The 12,392-nt window shown below is 44.1% G+C and overlaps 2 protein-coding genes across 4 annotated transcripts; both read right to left on the minus strand.

Moving 5' to 3' along the window:
- LOC148388164 (regulator of G protein signaling 5-like) lies at positions 1 to 3,602 on the minus strand. Its single transcript, XM_088394389.1, has 6 exons — positions 3,124 to 3,602; positions 1,350 to 1,477; positions 1,095 to 1,178; positions 947 to 1,008; positions 693 to 859; positions 1 to 601 (listed from the first exon to the last, which is right to left on the minus strand). The coding sequence occupies exons 2-6, from the start codon at positions 1,391 to 1,393 to the stop codon at positions 386 to 388; spliced, it is 573 nt and encodes a 190-aa protein (XP_088250515.1). The 5' UTR covers positions 1,394 to 1,477; positions 3,124 to 3,602; the 3' UTR covers positions 1 to 385.
- A 1,130-nt stretch (positions 3,603 to 4,732) lies between these two features.
- On the minus strand, positions 4,733 to 10,126 carry LOC148388165 (regulator of G protein signaling 8-like). 3 transcript variants are annotated; one of them, XM_088394392.1, is made up of 6 exons: positions 9,901 to 10,126; positions 9,219 to 9,548; positions 6,982 to 7,083; positions 6,440 to 6,501; positions 5,566 to 5,732; positions 4,733 to 5,395 (listed from the first exon to the last, which is right to left on the minus strand). In XM_088394392.1, the coding sequence occupies exons 3-6, from the start codon at positions 7,071 to 7,073 to the stop codon at positions 5,201 to 5,203; spliced, it is 516 nt and encodes a 171-aa protein (XP_088250518.1). In that variant the 5' UTR covers positions 7,074 to 7,083; positions 9,219 to 9,548; positions 9,901 to 10,126; the 3' UTR covers positions 4,733 to 5,200. The 3 variants fall into 3 exon arrangements, with proteins under 3 accessions (XP_088250518.1, XP_088250516.1, XP_088250517.1); XM_088394390.1 differs by having other exon boundaries at positions 6,973 to 7,083; positions 9,901 to 10,119; XM_088394391.1 differs by lacking the exon at positions 9,901 to 10,126 and having other exon boundaries at positions 6,973 to 7,083; positions 9,219 to 9,561.
- Between the last annotated feature and the right edge of the window lie 2,266 nt (positions 10,127 to 12,392).

Below are 12,392 nucleotides of genomic sequence, written 5' to 3' on the forward strand. Positions count from 1 at the left end.
TTCTTGTTCAGTTTGTCAGGTTTATTTTCTGTGATGTAAAAATACAACCTTTATATAAATAGCAATATATTTGTGAGGAGTGCCCACAATGTTTTTTAAATGGACAAAATATGCATCAATAAATACAAAATCATATCCCATCATATCCCATTTTTCGTGTCAAAAACAGTGCTTACAAACAGACCCCCCCCCCCAAAAGAGCTTTTGCATTCCTCCCATATCATCTGTCTTGATTATTTTGTGCAAAGCAGCTGCCTTGACCCCCGCAGCGCTATCCAGGGACATTCCAGTTGCGGAAACGGAATCCTGTGCTCTCTTTCCAGCGGGTCATTGAAGGGGAGACTTTTCTTGTCAGTGCGGCCGGACGGGCTTCATCGGTGACAGCTCAGGGCTTCCTACCCAGCTGGGACAGTTTGCTGGGGTTGGCGCCTTGCTTGGCTTGACCCAGCAGATCCCCGAAAGCCGGCGAGCGCAGGAAACGTGGATAGCAGTCTTTTGCCATGAGCATGTAGATCTTGTGCTGCGCCTGGTCGAAGCAGTGTGGCGACGGCGAGCTCATGTTGGCTCTGGTGATGTCACGAGTTTCGTGGTCAATGTTAATCTGGAAACCAAGACGGTGAGACGGAATTAAACACCGAGTCAAATAAGGCCTCCGCACGTGCTCGTCAAATATAAGATTTGATTTGACTCACCTCCCGGGGAGCCTCGCTGCCGATGAATTCGTCGTAGATTTTGTGGGCTTTCGCAGGCAGTTCGTCGAGACATTTGGTACTTCTGTAATCTTCACATGCAAAGTAGAACGCAATGTTCTCTTCGCTGAATTCGGATAGTAAGAATGCAGTGAAAGCGCACAGTCCATCTGGGCCAAAAGAGGAAAAAACCCAGTTACAAATTGAATCAGCTCAAAATGTCAAAACTGCTATCATGTGTGCAAAGACATCCTTACATTTGCTTGACAGGAGTTGTTCAAATGATCCTTTCCACCTCATGCACTCCTCCAGGGTTGGCCTAGAACAAACAGTGCCTTGTCGTTAGACTTGACCAGATTGAAACACAGACATGATGACGGCTGGGGCTGGGAGAATTGCTCTTACTTGTTCTTTCCCATTTTACAGCTGAACAGACTCCTCTCGGATTTGTGCAAAAGGCTTCCCAGCCTGGCTTTCAGCTCTTTGGCCCTGCGGAGAAAATATCGAGAAGGTTACATTCGTACCCATTTGGATGTAACCTTGAGTGCAGCAAGCTGAATACATTTGTCATCAATGCCGCTCAAGTGAAACCTAAAAGCGATTTTATCTGCTCAGAGAGAATCAACTGTGATGGCTTGCTGATGCCTCCATTTTGCCTACCTTTCCAAGCAGCAGATGGGCATGGATGCGAGTGCTTTACACATAACAGCGGACTGTAGACGGTGCGGCTTGGCGTCTCTCCTGTGTGGGGCGGTGCTCAAATATCCGTGGGATCCGCATCTGCGTGCCTGAAAGCAGCCGAGAGAGCAGCTTTTATAGCAGGCGCCCGCGCCTCCCGTGTGTCATCAGACCTCGCAGCCAATCCCAGCGCGCCCATGGGTGAGAGTCACCGTCAAGTCAACACAAGGACATGGATGGAGGGGGCTTGCAAATTGCTATCAAATGATTGAAAACAGTAAACAATAAAGCCACTCTAATAAGCATGTCCTTGAATACTCCTTCTCTTACAAAATACTTTTAACACACAGAATAATAGTGAGATCAAACCAGAAATTTACTATGCAAGAGAGAGGGGTCATTACAGGATATGCGGAAACTTAATATTTGGCAATATGAAGCACTTTGCTCTCTTAAGACCTGCAGTTGGGGGTTCCAAGCTGATATTGAACTGGACCAGACCAGACCGGAACCGCGGGGTCGTCAAAATAGTGCAGACAGTTTGTCAACAACAATGCACAGCACTATATGTAGTACCGAGAAGCTTACATAAAGCTAGCGCTGAAGGCGTTTCAAAGAAATCGGAAAACAGTGGTGTGTGATGATACACTCAGCTTCTTTCGTCCACGCAAAGTGTTTACTATCACTATCCATGGTTTGGTTCCCTCATGAGTGTATTAGTATATGCAAGTTGGCCAATTGATTCTATTCAAACAGTTCCAGGAAGTCCTCCATGGCTCATAAGGTGGTTTCGAGGCGTCAAGCAACACGCAATGAATTTCTTCCCCCCCCCCCCCCCCCCCCCCCCCCAGGGGCCTCGCCATCAAGGAGTTTTTTGTTAACCACCCGGGTGACTTCAAATCCAGAGATAGTAGCCCATCTCAGATAAATCCCCAGATTCTGCTTCCTCATGCCTCTGGAACCGAGGGGCTCTCCTAGGTATCAAACTTTGTCTTGCGTTTAAAAGCTAAGGGCGGTTGTGCTCAGTGTCACATCACTGCGAGTAAAACAGATCCCAGAACCTTGTGCACAAAAACATTTGGCCAACATTTGGTGTCCCAAGACCACGTGTGCATCACTAGATATGTTGCCTGAACTAATATGGAGTGGATGGCCCCTGCTAGAACAGCCCGTCACACGTTGGACAATCTTTGTCCAGGTAAAGATTTAATAGCACCATTTGTTGCCAGGAAATGAAAAAAAGAGTTGCTCGGGGAAGCCGGCCTCTTACTCATGAACTCGCTCGGTGATGTCAGCTCACCTTTTGTGCCCGCCACAATGGCAACCGGAAGAGAAAGAAAGGAAGGAGGAAATAAAGAATAAAATAATTTCTTCCAACATTGCCGAGCTTCCCTTTGTGCTGTCCACGGACCGTCCTTGAAGTTGGCTGATGCAGCCGATGTAGCTGATGCGCACATGATTTGCTCACGCTCCACAATAAACTCCAGTGTATTTTTCAGATTATAAAGTGCACTTCAATTCCTTTACATTTCTCAGAAATCGACAGTTTACCTCATGTATGCTACCCAAATTGATTAAATTTGGCCTCATTTTGCTGTACTGGCTTGATCCCCTTCAGTGTTAAGAAGAATATACATGTAAAAACTATGATTTGTGTTGACTTGTTGGGAGCTTCAGCTTGAGGCATTTCAGACCATCCAAACTGACGCTTTACTCAAGCCCGATACCGCGACTTGTAACAAAAGCTGTGACTTACCCTTACGTCACCTGAGAAGGCATTTTGTTTGTTCACCCACTGATGTTCATAGCCGTGGAAAGACGTTATTATCTCATCTGAAGCTCAGCATGGGTTTGGTTTATAATCCCTTTCCAAGCCAAGAAATGAAGGCTCCCCCGAAATGTTGCCAGAGAGGATAATCAAATGAATTTGAGGATACGGCTACACTGGCAAATTGAAAGCTCCAGAACAAAAGCCCAGCTCGGAGAGCTACTGGGAACATCTTTTTGAAAGAAATTAAAAGGACCTAGAATGAACCTCTTTGCATCTTACTGAGAGGCTTTCACCTAGAAAAGTAGGTCAGGAAACATACAACGCTTCTGTAAGGACAAATTAGAAGTGGACTAGCTGCATGATGACAAAAAAAGCAGAAAGACAATAGCTGCATCATGCGTGGTGGATATGATTGCAAGTGTAATAAAGAAGCATGACGATTGTCCTGGCTGTTGGGCACAAAAGCATCACAAATGTGTCCTCATGACCCGCGGCTATGTGAAGCGGGACACCCGGTTGATTACCTAATAAAGAATTTAAAAACAGGACGTAATGTCAACAAAAAACAAAACGTACACCGCATGTTACTACCAACAGTTCCTTTCATCTCATTGTGACATTTATTTCAGGCGTCTGACAACATAAATAACAACACCTAAAAATAAGTAATTTCATTAAAAAATGATTGAAAATATTTTCATCTTTGAAGAACTGGGATATTTCCCATTTTCAAGCAAAACTCTTCCACAATCAAAGAGAAGAAAACATTTCGTTGTCATTTCACAAATCACATCCGGCAAACAGCGAGCGTCTGCCCTAATCATTTCCTCGGAAAGCGTTTCCTTTATGGCAAAACTCTTGCATGCAGCTGAGCTACTGATGCAAATGTCATAAATGAAGAAAAACGGTGGAGCACTTGCTCATGTGTGTTGCACTTGCTCACGTGTGTTGCTTGGGTGTCACTTTACGTGTGAGAAAACAAAGCCAGACAATCGTCTTATGGGAAGCGTTCGTCTCTTGTTTGTTTTGGAAGCGTGGGCAGAAAGAAAACAACGTTGCGGTCAAAGGTCAATGCCAGCGGAAGAAGCTATAATGTTTCCCGACATATCACTGTTTTTGTTTTGATCTGAAGGCCTCGCTATGCTGTGATGCAGAGACGGCTTGCGATTGGTTGAGACAAATCTGGTCGTATGTGTTTCACCGTTCGTCGAGGCCTGAGACATCCATGCAGCACGTCATATCGTAGTTTGTATTTTTGATTTGGAATTTGTTCTTGGCCACTGTGTGTGTGGTCTCTGTGGGGTTGTGTTTGGCAGCATGCACGCTGCAACTTGTTTTGTTTTTTTGTCCAATGGTCTGATGGCACTCTGGGGAGCTGATGAAGAGCCTCCAGCAGGACGAGCCAGATGGTCGCAAAGATTGTTAAATAATAGCCACTTGAGAGCGTTATTTCATTGAACTGTAACTCTCTCGGATGTATTAAGACAATGTTTTGCAAACCTGAAAATATGAAGAAGAAAAAAAAGTCTTCTGCCTTCCTTTCCATCTCGTGCCCACACAGTCACAATAAAGGCTTATAGTAAGAATCATGTGCTACGCAAATATTCTGTTTTATTCAGCTCACAGTTTGGTTTACTTGAGTCATGCATGAGAGAATATGTAATGGACAGCAAAATCATATCTACCACTTTTAAGATGTGCAAATTCAGAGACCTAAAATGTGTTCAAACTGACGGACAACATTGAGAAGTTTGCTATTCTTCAAAACAAACTAAAGTGGGGGATAGAAAAATAAAAGCCAACACAGATGAAGAAAAGGTCACCAAATTCTTTTGGCCAGGCAAGATCCAGTAGGTCAAAATCGCTTTGAACTTGTCATTCACCGAACGACTTTGTAGGCAGGCCTAACATTATCATCTGTCCACGTTTCCGTTTCGCAAAGGACTCGCATGCACGGACCTGCTGGAGACGACACTCTAGCACGTCATTTTGTCTCTTCACAAGTGGTTGACATTTAAAAGGTTGGAGGCGTTGCAGTTTCGATGGTTGTCCCTTTGTTGGATCAGAGCGATCGGCGTTGGCCGCGGCCGTGTGTCCTTTTGACAATGTCCTGGTACAGCTTGCTTTTGAGGAATCGCGGGTACGAATCCTTCTCCATCAGACTGTAGATGAGAGCTTGAGCTTCATTCAGGCTGCCAGGGTGGGGCTCCTCCAGGCTCTGTCTGGTCTTCTCCCTGGTCTGGTGGTCCATGTTGACCTGGCGCAAGAATGACATCAGTGGTGCATTTGGAGAAAAAAAAGTTTCCTTAAAATGCAATTACATCCAATCAGCTTTGACACTTTTACACACTTTGCCATTTCTGCCTGGCAACAGCACTTCTCACTAAATTGTTTTTTTTGCATTCCCATTGCAGGAGCACCACTGACCTCTCTTGGTGCCTCAACATCAATGAATTCCTTGAAGATCTTATTTGCTTTGGACAAAAGTTTGGTTGAACTCTTGATTTTTTTGTAGTCCTCGCAGGCCATCCAAAACTCTATGTTTTCGTCGCTAAACTCACTTTTGAGAAATGTTCGGAAGGCGGCCAGGCCATCTGGACAAAAGACGGAAACAGAGTTAAACGTAATAACTATTGCGAGGCAGCATATTCTTCACGCGCTTTTATCAGGTGATGCACAGCTTAGAGTCTTGTTCCCAGAAACGGGCTTTGTTTGTTAGAACACAAACAAATCAACAACCCCCCCTCCCCCCTTCAATCTTTCTTCATTAGTGAAGATAAATGATCAATTTATGTGCAAGCGCAGATCAAGGGCATGTTTTTCTCCAAGCACCGTGTCACGTTGACCCGTTGCTTCCATCCTTCTCGTCTCGCTTGTTTACAGAGCGCTCAGCACAGCTCGGCCGGCTTGTCTGTAAATATGCAACGTTCTTGGTGCGAGCTTCACAACACGCTGTTTTGTGCAAGGCCGTATCCTTTTGTTCGGTTAGATTGACATCAATACTCATCACGACGACGCCAGGAATCGCCAAATATCTTTAGCTGTGTGCTGAATTCAAGAATCCGTCCTCTGTTCTTCTTACCTGCGAAATGTTTTTTTTTTTTTTTTTTTCTCCGTCTGAATCATCGTGCCTGGAAGTTGAGCAATATCTACCAGATGTGACCCATTTGGACACTTGCAATATTTGGGTGAGCTGAATTCACCAATTTTAATTTGATTTGTCATTTTAACAAGGTTTTATGTTATCATGGCACAATGCATGTGAATGGCAAGCCCCCCAAACAGAAAGCTGTTTACTTACATTTGTGGGACAGAACGTGATCAAATGATTCAGACCATCCAACAACCTCGTCTGTTGACAATCTGACGGAGAGAGAAAAAAAAACGCCACAGCAAGAATGGCTGTCATGCATTTTAATGGTTTATGTAATAGTGAAAGGGAGCATGATTAAATGCATCATGTAGCCTGTGCTCAATCCAGAGTGGTTGCAACTAAATTATGTTTGCTGGGTACGAATGACGGCCAATACTGGTCAGAAAATGGATGGATGGATGGATGGATGGATGGATGGATGGATGGATGGATGGATGGATGGATGGATGGATGGATGGATGGATGGATGGATGGATGGACGGGTGGATGGATGGGTGGATGGATGGGTGGATGGGTGGGTGGATGGATGGATGGATGGATGGATGGATGGATAGATGGATGGATGGATGGATGGATGGATGGATGGATGGATGGATGGATGGATGGATGGATGGATGGATGGATGGATGGATGGATGGATGGACGGATGGACGGACGGCCAGACAGATGGACGAACTCACTTCAAATACCTGGCAGTCGTTTCATGGGCTGGAGGCAGAAACTCTGACAAGTCACTGTAGGAGTCAGATTTGTGAGATAAACATCCTAATCTGGTCTTCATGGTGCTAATCCTGTCGAATGAAGATAAGAAAGTTTACTTGGCATCAGAAAAATATTGTTTTGCCAATTGTTTGTTTCTTTGCTCTTTTCTGGGTTTGCCCACTTATGAAAACGTCAGACAAAACATTTTAGGTTCATTTTATAATGTTAAAACATGCCTTTCTATATGAGCTGTAACAATTATTTGTGAGTTAATAATGTGTTGTGAAGCTAGTAGAGGGTGTTCTTAGGTGATTGGGGCCAAGTTCCGCTGTCTGGGCTGTGAGGAGGTGCGCCACAAAAAAAAAAACCAAAAAAAACCAAACGATTCTTGGGCTGGATACTCCCGGCAATTCACTCCAAACTTTGTGGACTTGACTAGTCCCTGATTGACCCAATCCGGGAGGAAACAGAAATACTTGGGCAGTTTTGTTTGGATCAATGAGCTGCTGGACTGAAGGCTATTTTGGGGTCTTTTTAATCACTTTTGGAATGTGTGTCAAAAGTGCTGCTCTAGAAACACGCCTGTTACATCGCAGAAAGCGCACGCACTGGACTGAAAACGCAGATGTGCCTGTCATCTGTATGTGAGTCATAATCTCAAAATGAATTTCATTTACTAATTGAACTACGAATGGATTTTCAGCAAGGATTGGAGAAATCAAAGGTTGCCTTTTATGTCACCGCTTGCTAAAAATAGCAAAGCGCTACATTGAGGATCCGCTTCCTCACCAAATTTCGTCCAAGCACTATTTCTGCACGTAGAGATGGTGTCTTTTTTGTGTCTGCGCGTCTTGACCCACTTAAGTCAGGATCTTATAAAAGCAACCACACATATTGTAGGCGCAACTGAAATGTCTTCTGTATACACGTGACGGATTTCAAAAACTCGTGCGTTCCCAGATGATGGTATGTCAAATGAGGGCACAACACTGACCAATCGGCAGATTCAAAGTCATTTTCATGCATAGAGGTAAGAAATGGCCCTGCTTTGTGTTTTCCAAAGCAGCTTCCTCTCTGCTCTCTTGTGATGAATCTGTCTCGAGTTGCGGTCGGGTGCTGACACGTGCTTCAGTTGAACTATTTATAAGAATATCCTGACAAATGTGTGTTGTCAGGAGGAAACAGAGCATGTTCTATTCAGCCATGCAGCAAAGGCTGGCTGGCTGGCTGGCTCCCGGAGGGAAGCAGCTAAAAATAGCAACCGCTGACACACCTCTCCAGTTGGAGAGAACAAGCTACGTTTGCTTGTTCTCCTTCAAAGATGCCCGGGGTTGCTCGGTGCCCATCACAACATCGTTCATGTCGACTAACATGCTGCAATTCAGTTGTCCTCATTTTGGATGTGCATAAAACAGCTTTGCTTAACAAGCAGTTGCAGCAAACAGTTCTGAGGTTGGGGGTTCTAATCCCGTCTCAAAGACAGAGTTTTAGCTCCACAAATAATCCGGTACCCGTCGAATGCTACAACTGAGCCCTCAAAAATTTTGGTTCATTATGTTGGTGCCGGAGCACGTCTAGTTTACCATGTTTGTGGATTTACCATCCAGTTTATCAAACTTGGAAATGGCTGATGGAAGGTAGGAGAGTCTGCTGTCGTCTGACACCATGTTGGTTTTGGAGATCAAAAAATAAAAACAAGGCAACTTTATTGATGTAATAATATTAATATATGATAGATTTCACAGCATTCCAAGTGCTTCAGCAATTAGTGTCCATGGTTGCCAAATGCTTCTTGAGTGTCGCTAAATGCAAAGGTGACTCATAAAAACACCCTCCTTGTCCCAACTTTTTGGGAATGTGTTGCAGGCGCTAAATTCAAAATGGGTCCATATTGGCAAAACACAGTACAATTTATCAGTTGGAACACTAAAACATTGAACTGTGTTGTGTTTTCCATTGAAAAGGATTTGCAGATGACTGTTATTAAATGGATTTCATTTACATTCAAATTTCACTGGAATTGGGGTTTGTATCGGCAATCACTTAATTTGAGCTATCAACCAAAGCGACTCTCCGTCATCATTGTTTTTTTTTTTTTCCTAATTCGACTGAAAGCTGCAGATAATAATCAGGCTGCAAGCCGTCAGCAATTCATTTAATACATTGAGCTGCACGTTCAGACAAGGCCGGCTTACATAACAGAAAATGGATATTAATCCTTTACCTGGATTCTGTTGAGTCTGTGCAGGGCAGATGATGTACTTTGTCTCCCTTTTTTTTTTATTTTTTTTTTTTTTTATTGCAGGCTGTCCGGAAGGCGTCTTCTAGTAAGGTGCTCGCTGATTCCGCTCTTGTGCGTGCATGAATGTGCCTAGCTCAGAAGCGATGATGGAATCTTTGTCAAATTGCCGTCTGTGAGCAAGCGGCGGTGGCAGCAGTAGCAGCAGCGGCAGCAGCATGCTCAGCGGTGCGAAATGAGGGAGAGAAGCGAGAGACAGAGGGGGCGGTTGCCAAGTGCCTTATGGACATTATGCTAGCTCCAGGAGATGGAATTCTGCAAAGTAAGATGGGGAAAATGCAATATAGTAGATGACACTACATTGTAACTTTGCAGTTGAATACGTTTGTTGTAGCAGCTCCCTTATATGGTTGATGCCTAAATGAAGCGCAACAAACACAACTACGCGCTGATGTCAATTGGACCATGTCAAAGCAATTTCATGTGCACGTGGAATGTTTTGTGGAATTTAAACTCTTCAGAAATAAGTGCCACCTTCATCTGGTGCAATATTGGCACCACTTCGTGGCAGATTTTTCTCATTGCAAGAAAACTTAGTGAGATGCATATTTGTTGACTGTCCCAGAGGTCAATCCGTTTTGAGTGTGACTGACTGGCGGAGCCTTACCAAAGTGAACTGAGGTGTTATATAACGCTTTGGCGTGCACGTTGCTTCTGTCTCTCTCTTTGCCCCTGATATCCTCCATCACGCAGACTGATGATTATTGGGCTGATCCTGGGCTCGTAGATCGGACGCATACCCTCTGATTAGCCTCGCACAAATACCCAAAAATCTGTTATTTGCGATGCCTCTTGTTTTGCCGTTTGGTGATGCTGCTCTCTAGTGGTCATAAGGAGATAGCACACATTCAGGGATGTTTTACAGCTGACAACAGTTGTTTTTATGGCGTTTATTAGATAAAATCGAGATGAGAAAAAAGTGAGGATTGGGGATATTTTGCTAGCTGGGACATCTCTTAGTATGACTGCTATTTTTTCAGACAATTGGTCAAAGGGCCTCTCCCATTTTGTTCTAATTTGCATGCATACAAAAACAAAAAAGTGAATAGGAAATGACGTCAAACAATTCAAAACGGTGTAGAATAAACTTGTCACTTGCTTGCTGTGTACAAGAGTATCAAAGTCAATGACGTCATTAATCCTTGACGTTTTTTTGTCCGCGCCTACAGAATGTGATGTTCTCATTTCAGCCAGAAGATGGCACAGCACAACATTGTCAGTGACGTCATAACACTTATTTTGGAGACAAGTAGCTGAACGAGTGCATTTGGGATCAGTCCTATTGTTTGGGGCATGGCGACCAGTCCTTTCATTTCTGATGACCTTATCAAGATTGAAATCACCGTGATTTTGAAATCTTATAACTGACTAAATTCTGGGCCCATCCACCCGGGACACATACAAAAATAAAATTATGATTTTGAAATGATACAAGCCTTTGGGGAAAGACGAGGCTTTAGCGTGACTGCGTTCCGTGCTGCTGTTTACAAGTGAGTTGCATGCAGTTTACACAAAGTAATTGCCTTTGGCTGCAAGCGGGGGAATACACAAATATATGGGCGTGCACTACAATCAATAAAAGTGCACGGGCTGGATGGCAGCAGCTGCTCTCTACCCAGTTGAAGATTAAGCAATTAAATAGCCAAACTAATGTTGTTGCTATGTCTTCTATGCTCCAGGGGCTGTGAAATATGGACTATGGAAAAAAAAAAGTCCACAGTCATTTTTCTTGTTTGTGTATGTGTGAAATGTGCATTAAACAAGTGTCAACAGCAGTGCGGGATTTGCATTTTTTTTGTCCCCTTGGGTTTGCTATTTAAATCTTTCGAAAGTGGTCGAGGCGCAAATTATTCAAGATTTTACTAATGGGGATTTGATTTCTATCATTGGTCAAAGTGTCACTTTTTGTGGGGCTGCTGTTGGAAGGTGCGTCGTTCAATTCTTTCAAAATGGCTCACCGCTATCACAACTCTTCTGTTGTTTGTAATGAAATCATGAATGTCAACGTCGTGAAAGACATAATGATGCATCATTTTACGATTTTTCAGTGCAGCGCAGAGGAAGAGGAACAAATCAATCCGGTTTGAAATAACTGCTGCTGCTCGCCCGTTTCTCCCTTAATTGCACCACGCGGCTGAGGGAGGGGGGAGGCTGGTGTCGGTCCTCTAAAGTCATCACTTTTCAGGGGTACCACAGCAGTGTATCTAAAAATAGATATACAGTACATTGATTCCTACTCCGATATCAGTATTTTTATTTCCTGTTCCATCATCAGCAAAGTAATGTGGTGGAGCAAAGACCACGTCTAAGTAGATTGTTGTCCCAATATTGCAGAAAGGCTATGATTAGCAATGTTAGCAAGTGAGCTCATTTCCTTTGCAGTGCAGCCGGTCAAAGCATTTTTCAGCATTTATTGGGCAATTCCAATTTTTTGTTTCTCGATGTATTCTTAGTACATGCTGCCTCACAAAATTTCTGTGAGCCAATTAGAAAAAGCTTCAGGACAGGCAGAAAGGCAAAACGGCGCAATGGGACCCACCCAACAAGCAACGGCAGCGTCTGTATAATGGCCCAGTCAGTCAAGCAGGCTGCTTCGCTCCCTGAACAGCGCTAATCTATTGTTCCCCTCCTGTTTTTTTCACCCAGCAAGAATTTATTATAATCCAGGCGGTTTGATCTACTGAGATACGGGAGCCTTCGATACAGTGGGGCTGAGCCGAACAGCATTTGGCATGCTTTGCCATTGTTATCTCTCAGCTGTGAAGTTTTCCAGGCCTGAAGCTGTGGGGGATTTCACCCCAAGATGAAAAATGAGGTAGCGAGTTGGCTGAGTTCAAGTCGCTCTTAATGAATACTGTCCCCGCTATGTCTTTACACAAAACACCCTCCTTCCTGTGCACATTGTGTTCAGTCCAACACAGGGAGATGAATGAGCACCGATGGGGGATCCCGTATACATGCAGGGGGTCTTCTCTCCATGGCGCTGAATCCCAACAGTCCATCAAGCAAACACTTTACCTCCAAAGTTTAATCTTCTCTTCCCCGCTGGACCGGTAAATCCTGTGATTGGGCCCCAGTCATGAGGCCAGCTCTGAAAGC

Source organism: Syngnathus floridae, chromosome 13 (assembly GCF_059516105.1).
Source record: "Syngnathus floridae isolate MCC-2025c chromosome 13, RoL_Sflo_1.0, whole genome shotgun sequence".
Lineage (NCBI taxonomy): Eukaryota > Metazoa > Chordata > Actinopteri > Syngnathiformes > Syngnathidae > Syngnathus > Syngnathus floridae.

Coding starts and splice junctions, on each gene's coding strand:
- LOC148388164 (XM_088394389.1), bottom strand. CDS start 1,393: ATGTGTAAAGCACTCGCATCCATGCCCATCTGCTGCTTGGAAAG. Junction 1,179..1,349: donor CCCATCTGCTGCTTGGAAAG/GTAGGCAAAATG, acceptor TTTTCTCCGCAG/GGCCAAAGAGCTGAAAGCCA. Junction 860..946: donor ACAACTCCTGTCAAGCAAAT/GTAAGGATGTCT, acceptor CTTTTGGCCCAG/ATGGACTGTGCGCTTTCACT.
- LOC148388165 (XM_088394390.1), bottom strand. CDS start 7,073: ATGAAGACCAGATTAGGATGTTTATCTCACAAATCTGACTCCTACAGT. Junction 6,502..6,972: donor ACGACTGCCAGGTATTTGAA/GTGAGTTCGTCC, acceptor TCTCTCCGTCAG/ATTGTCAACAGACGAGGTTG. Junction 5,396..5,565: donor ATGTTGAGGCACCAAGAGAG/GTCAGTGGTGCT, acceptor TTCTTGCGCCAG/GTCAACATGGACCACCAGAC.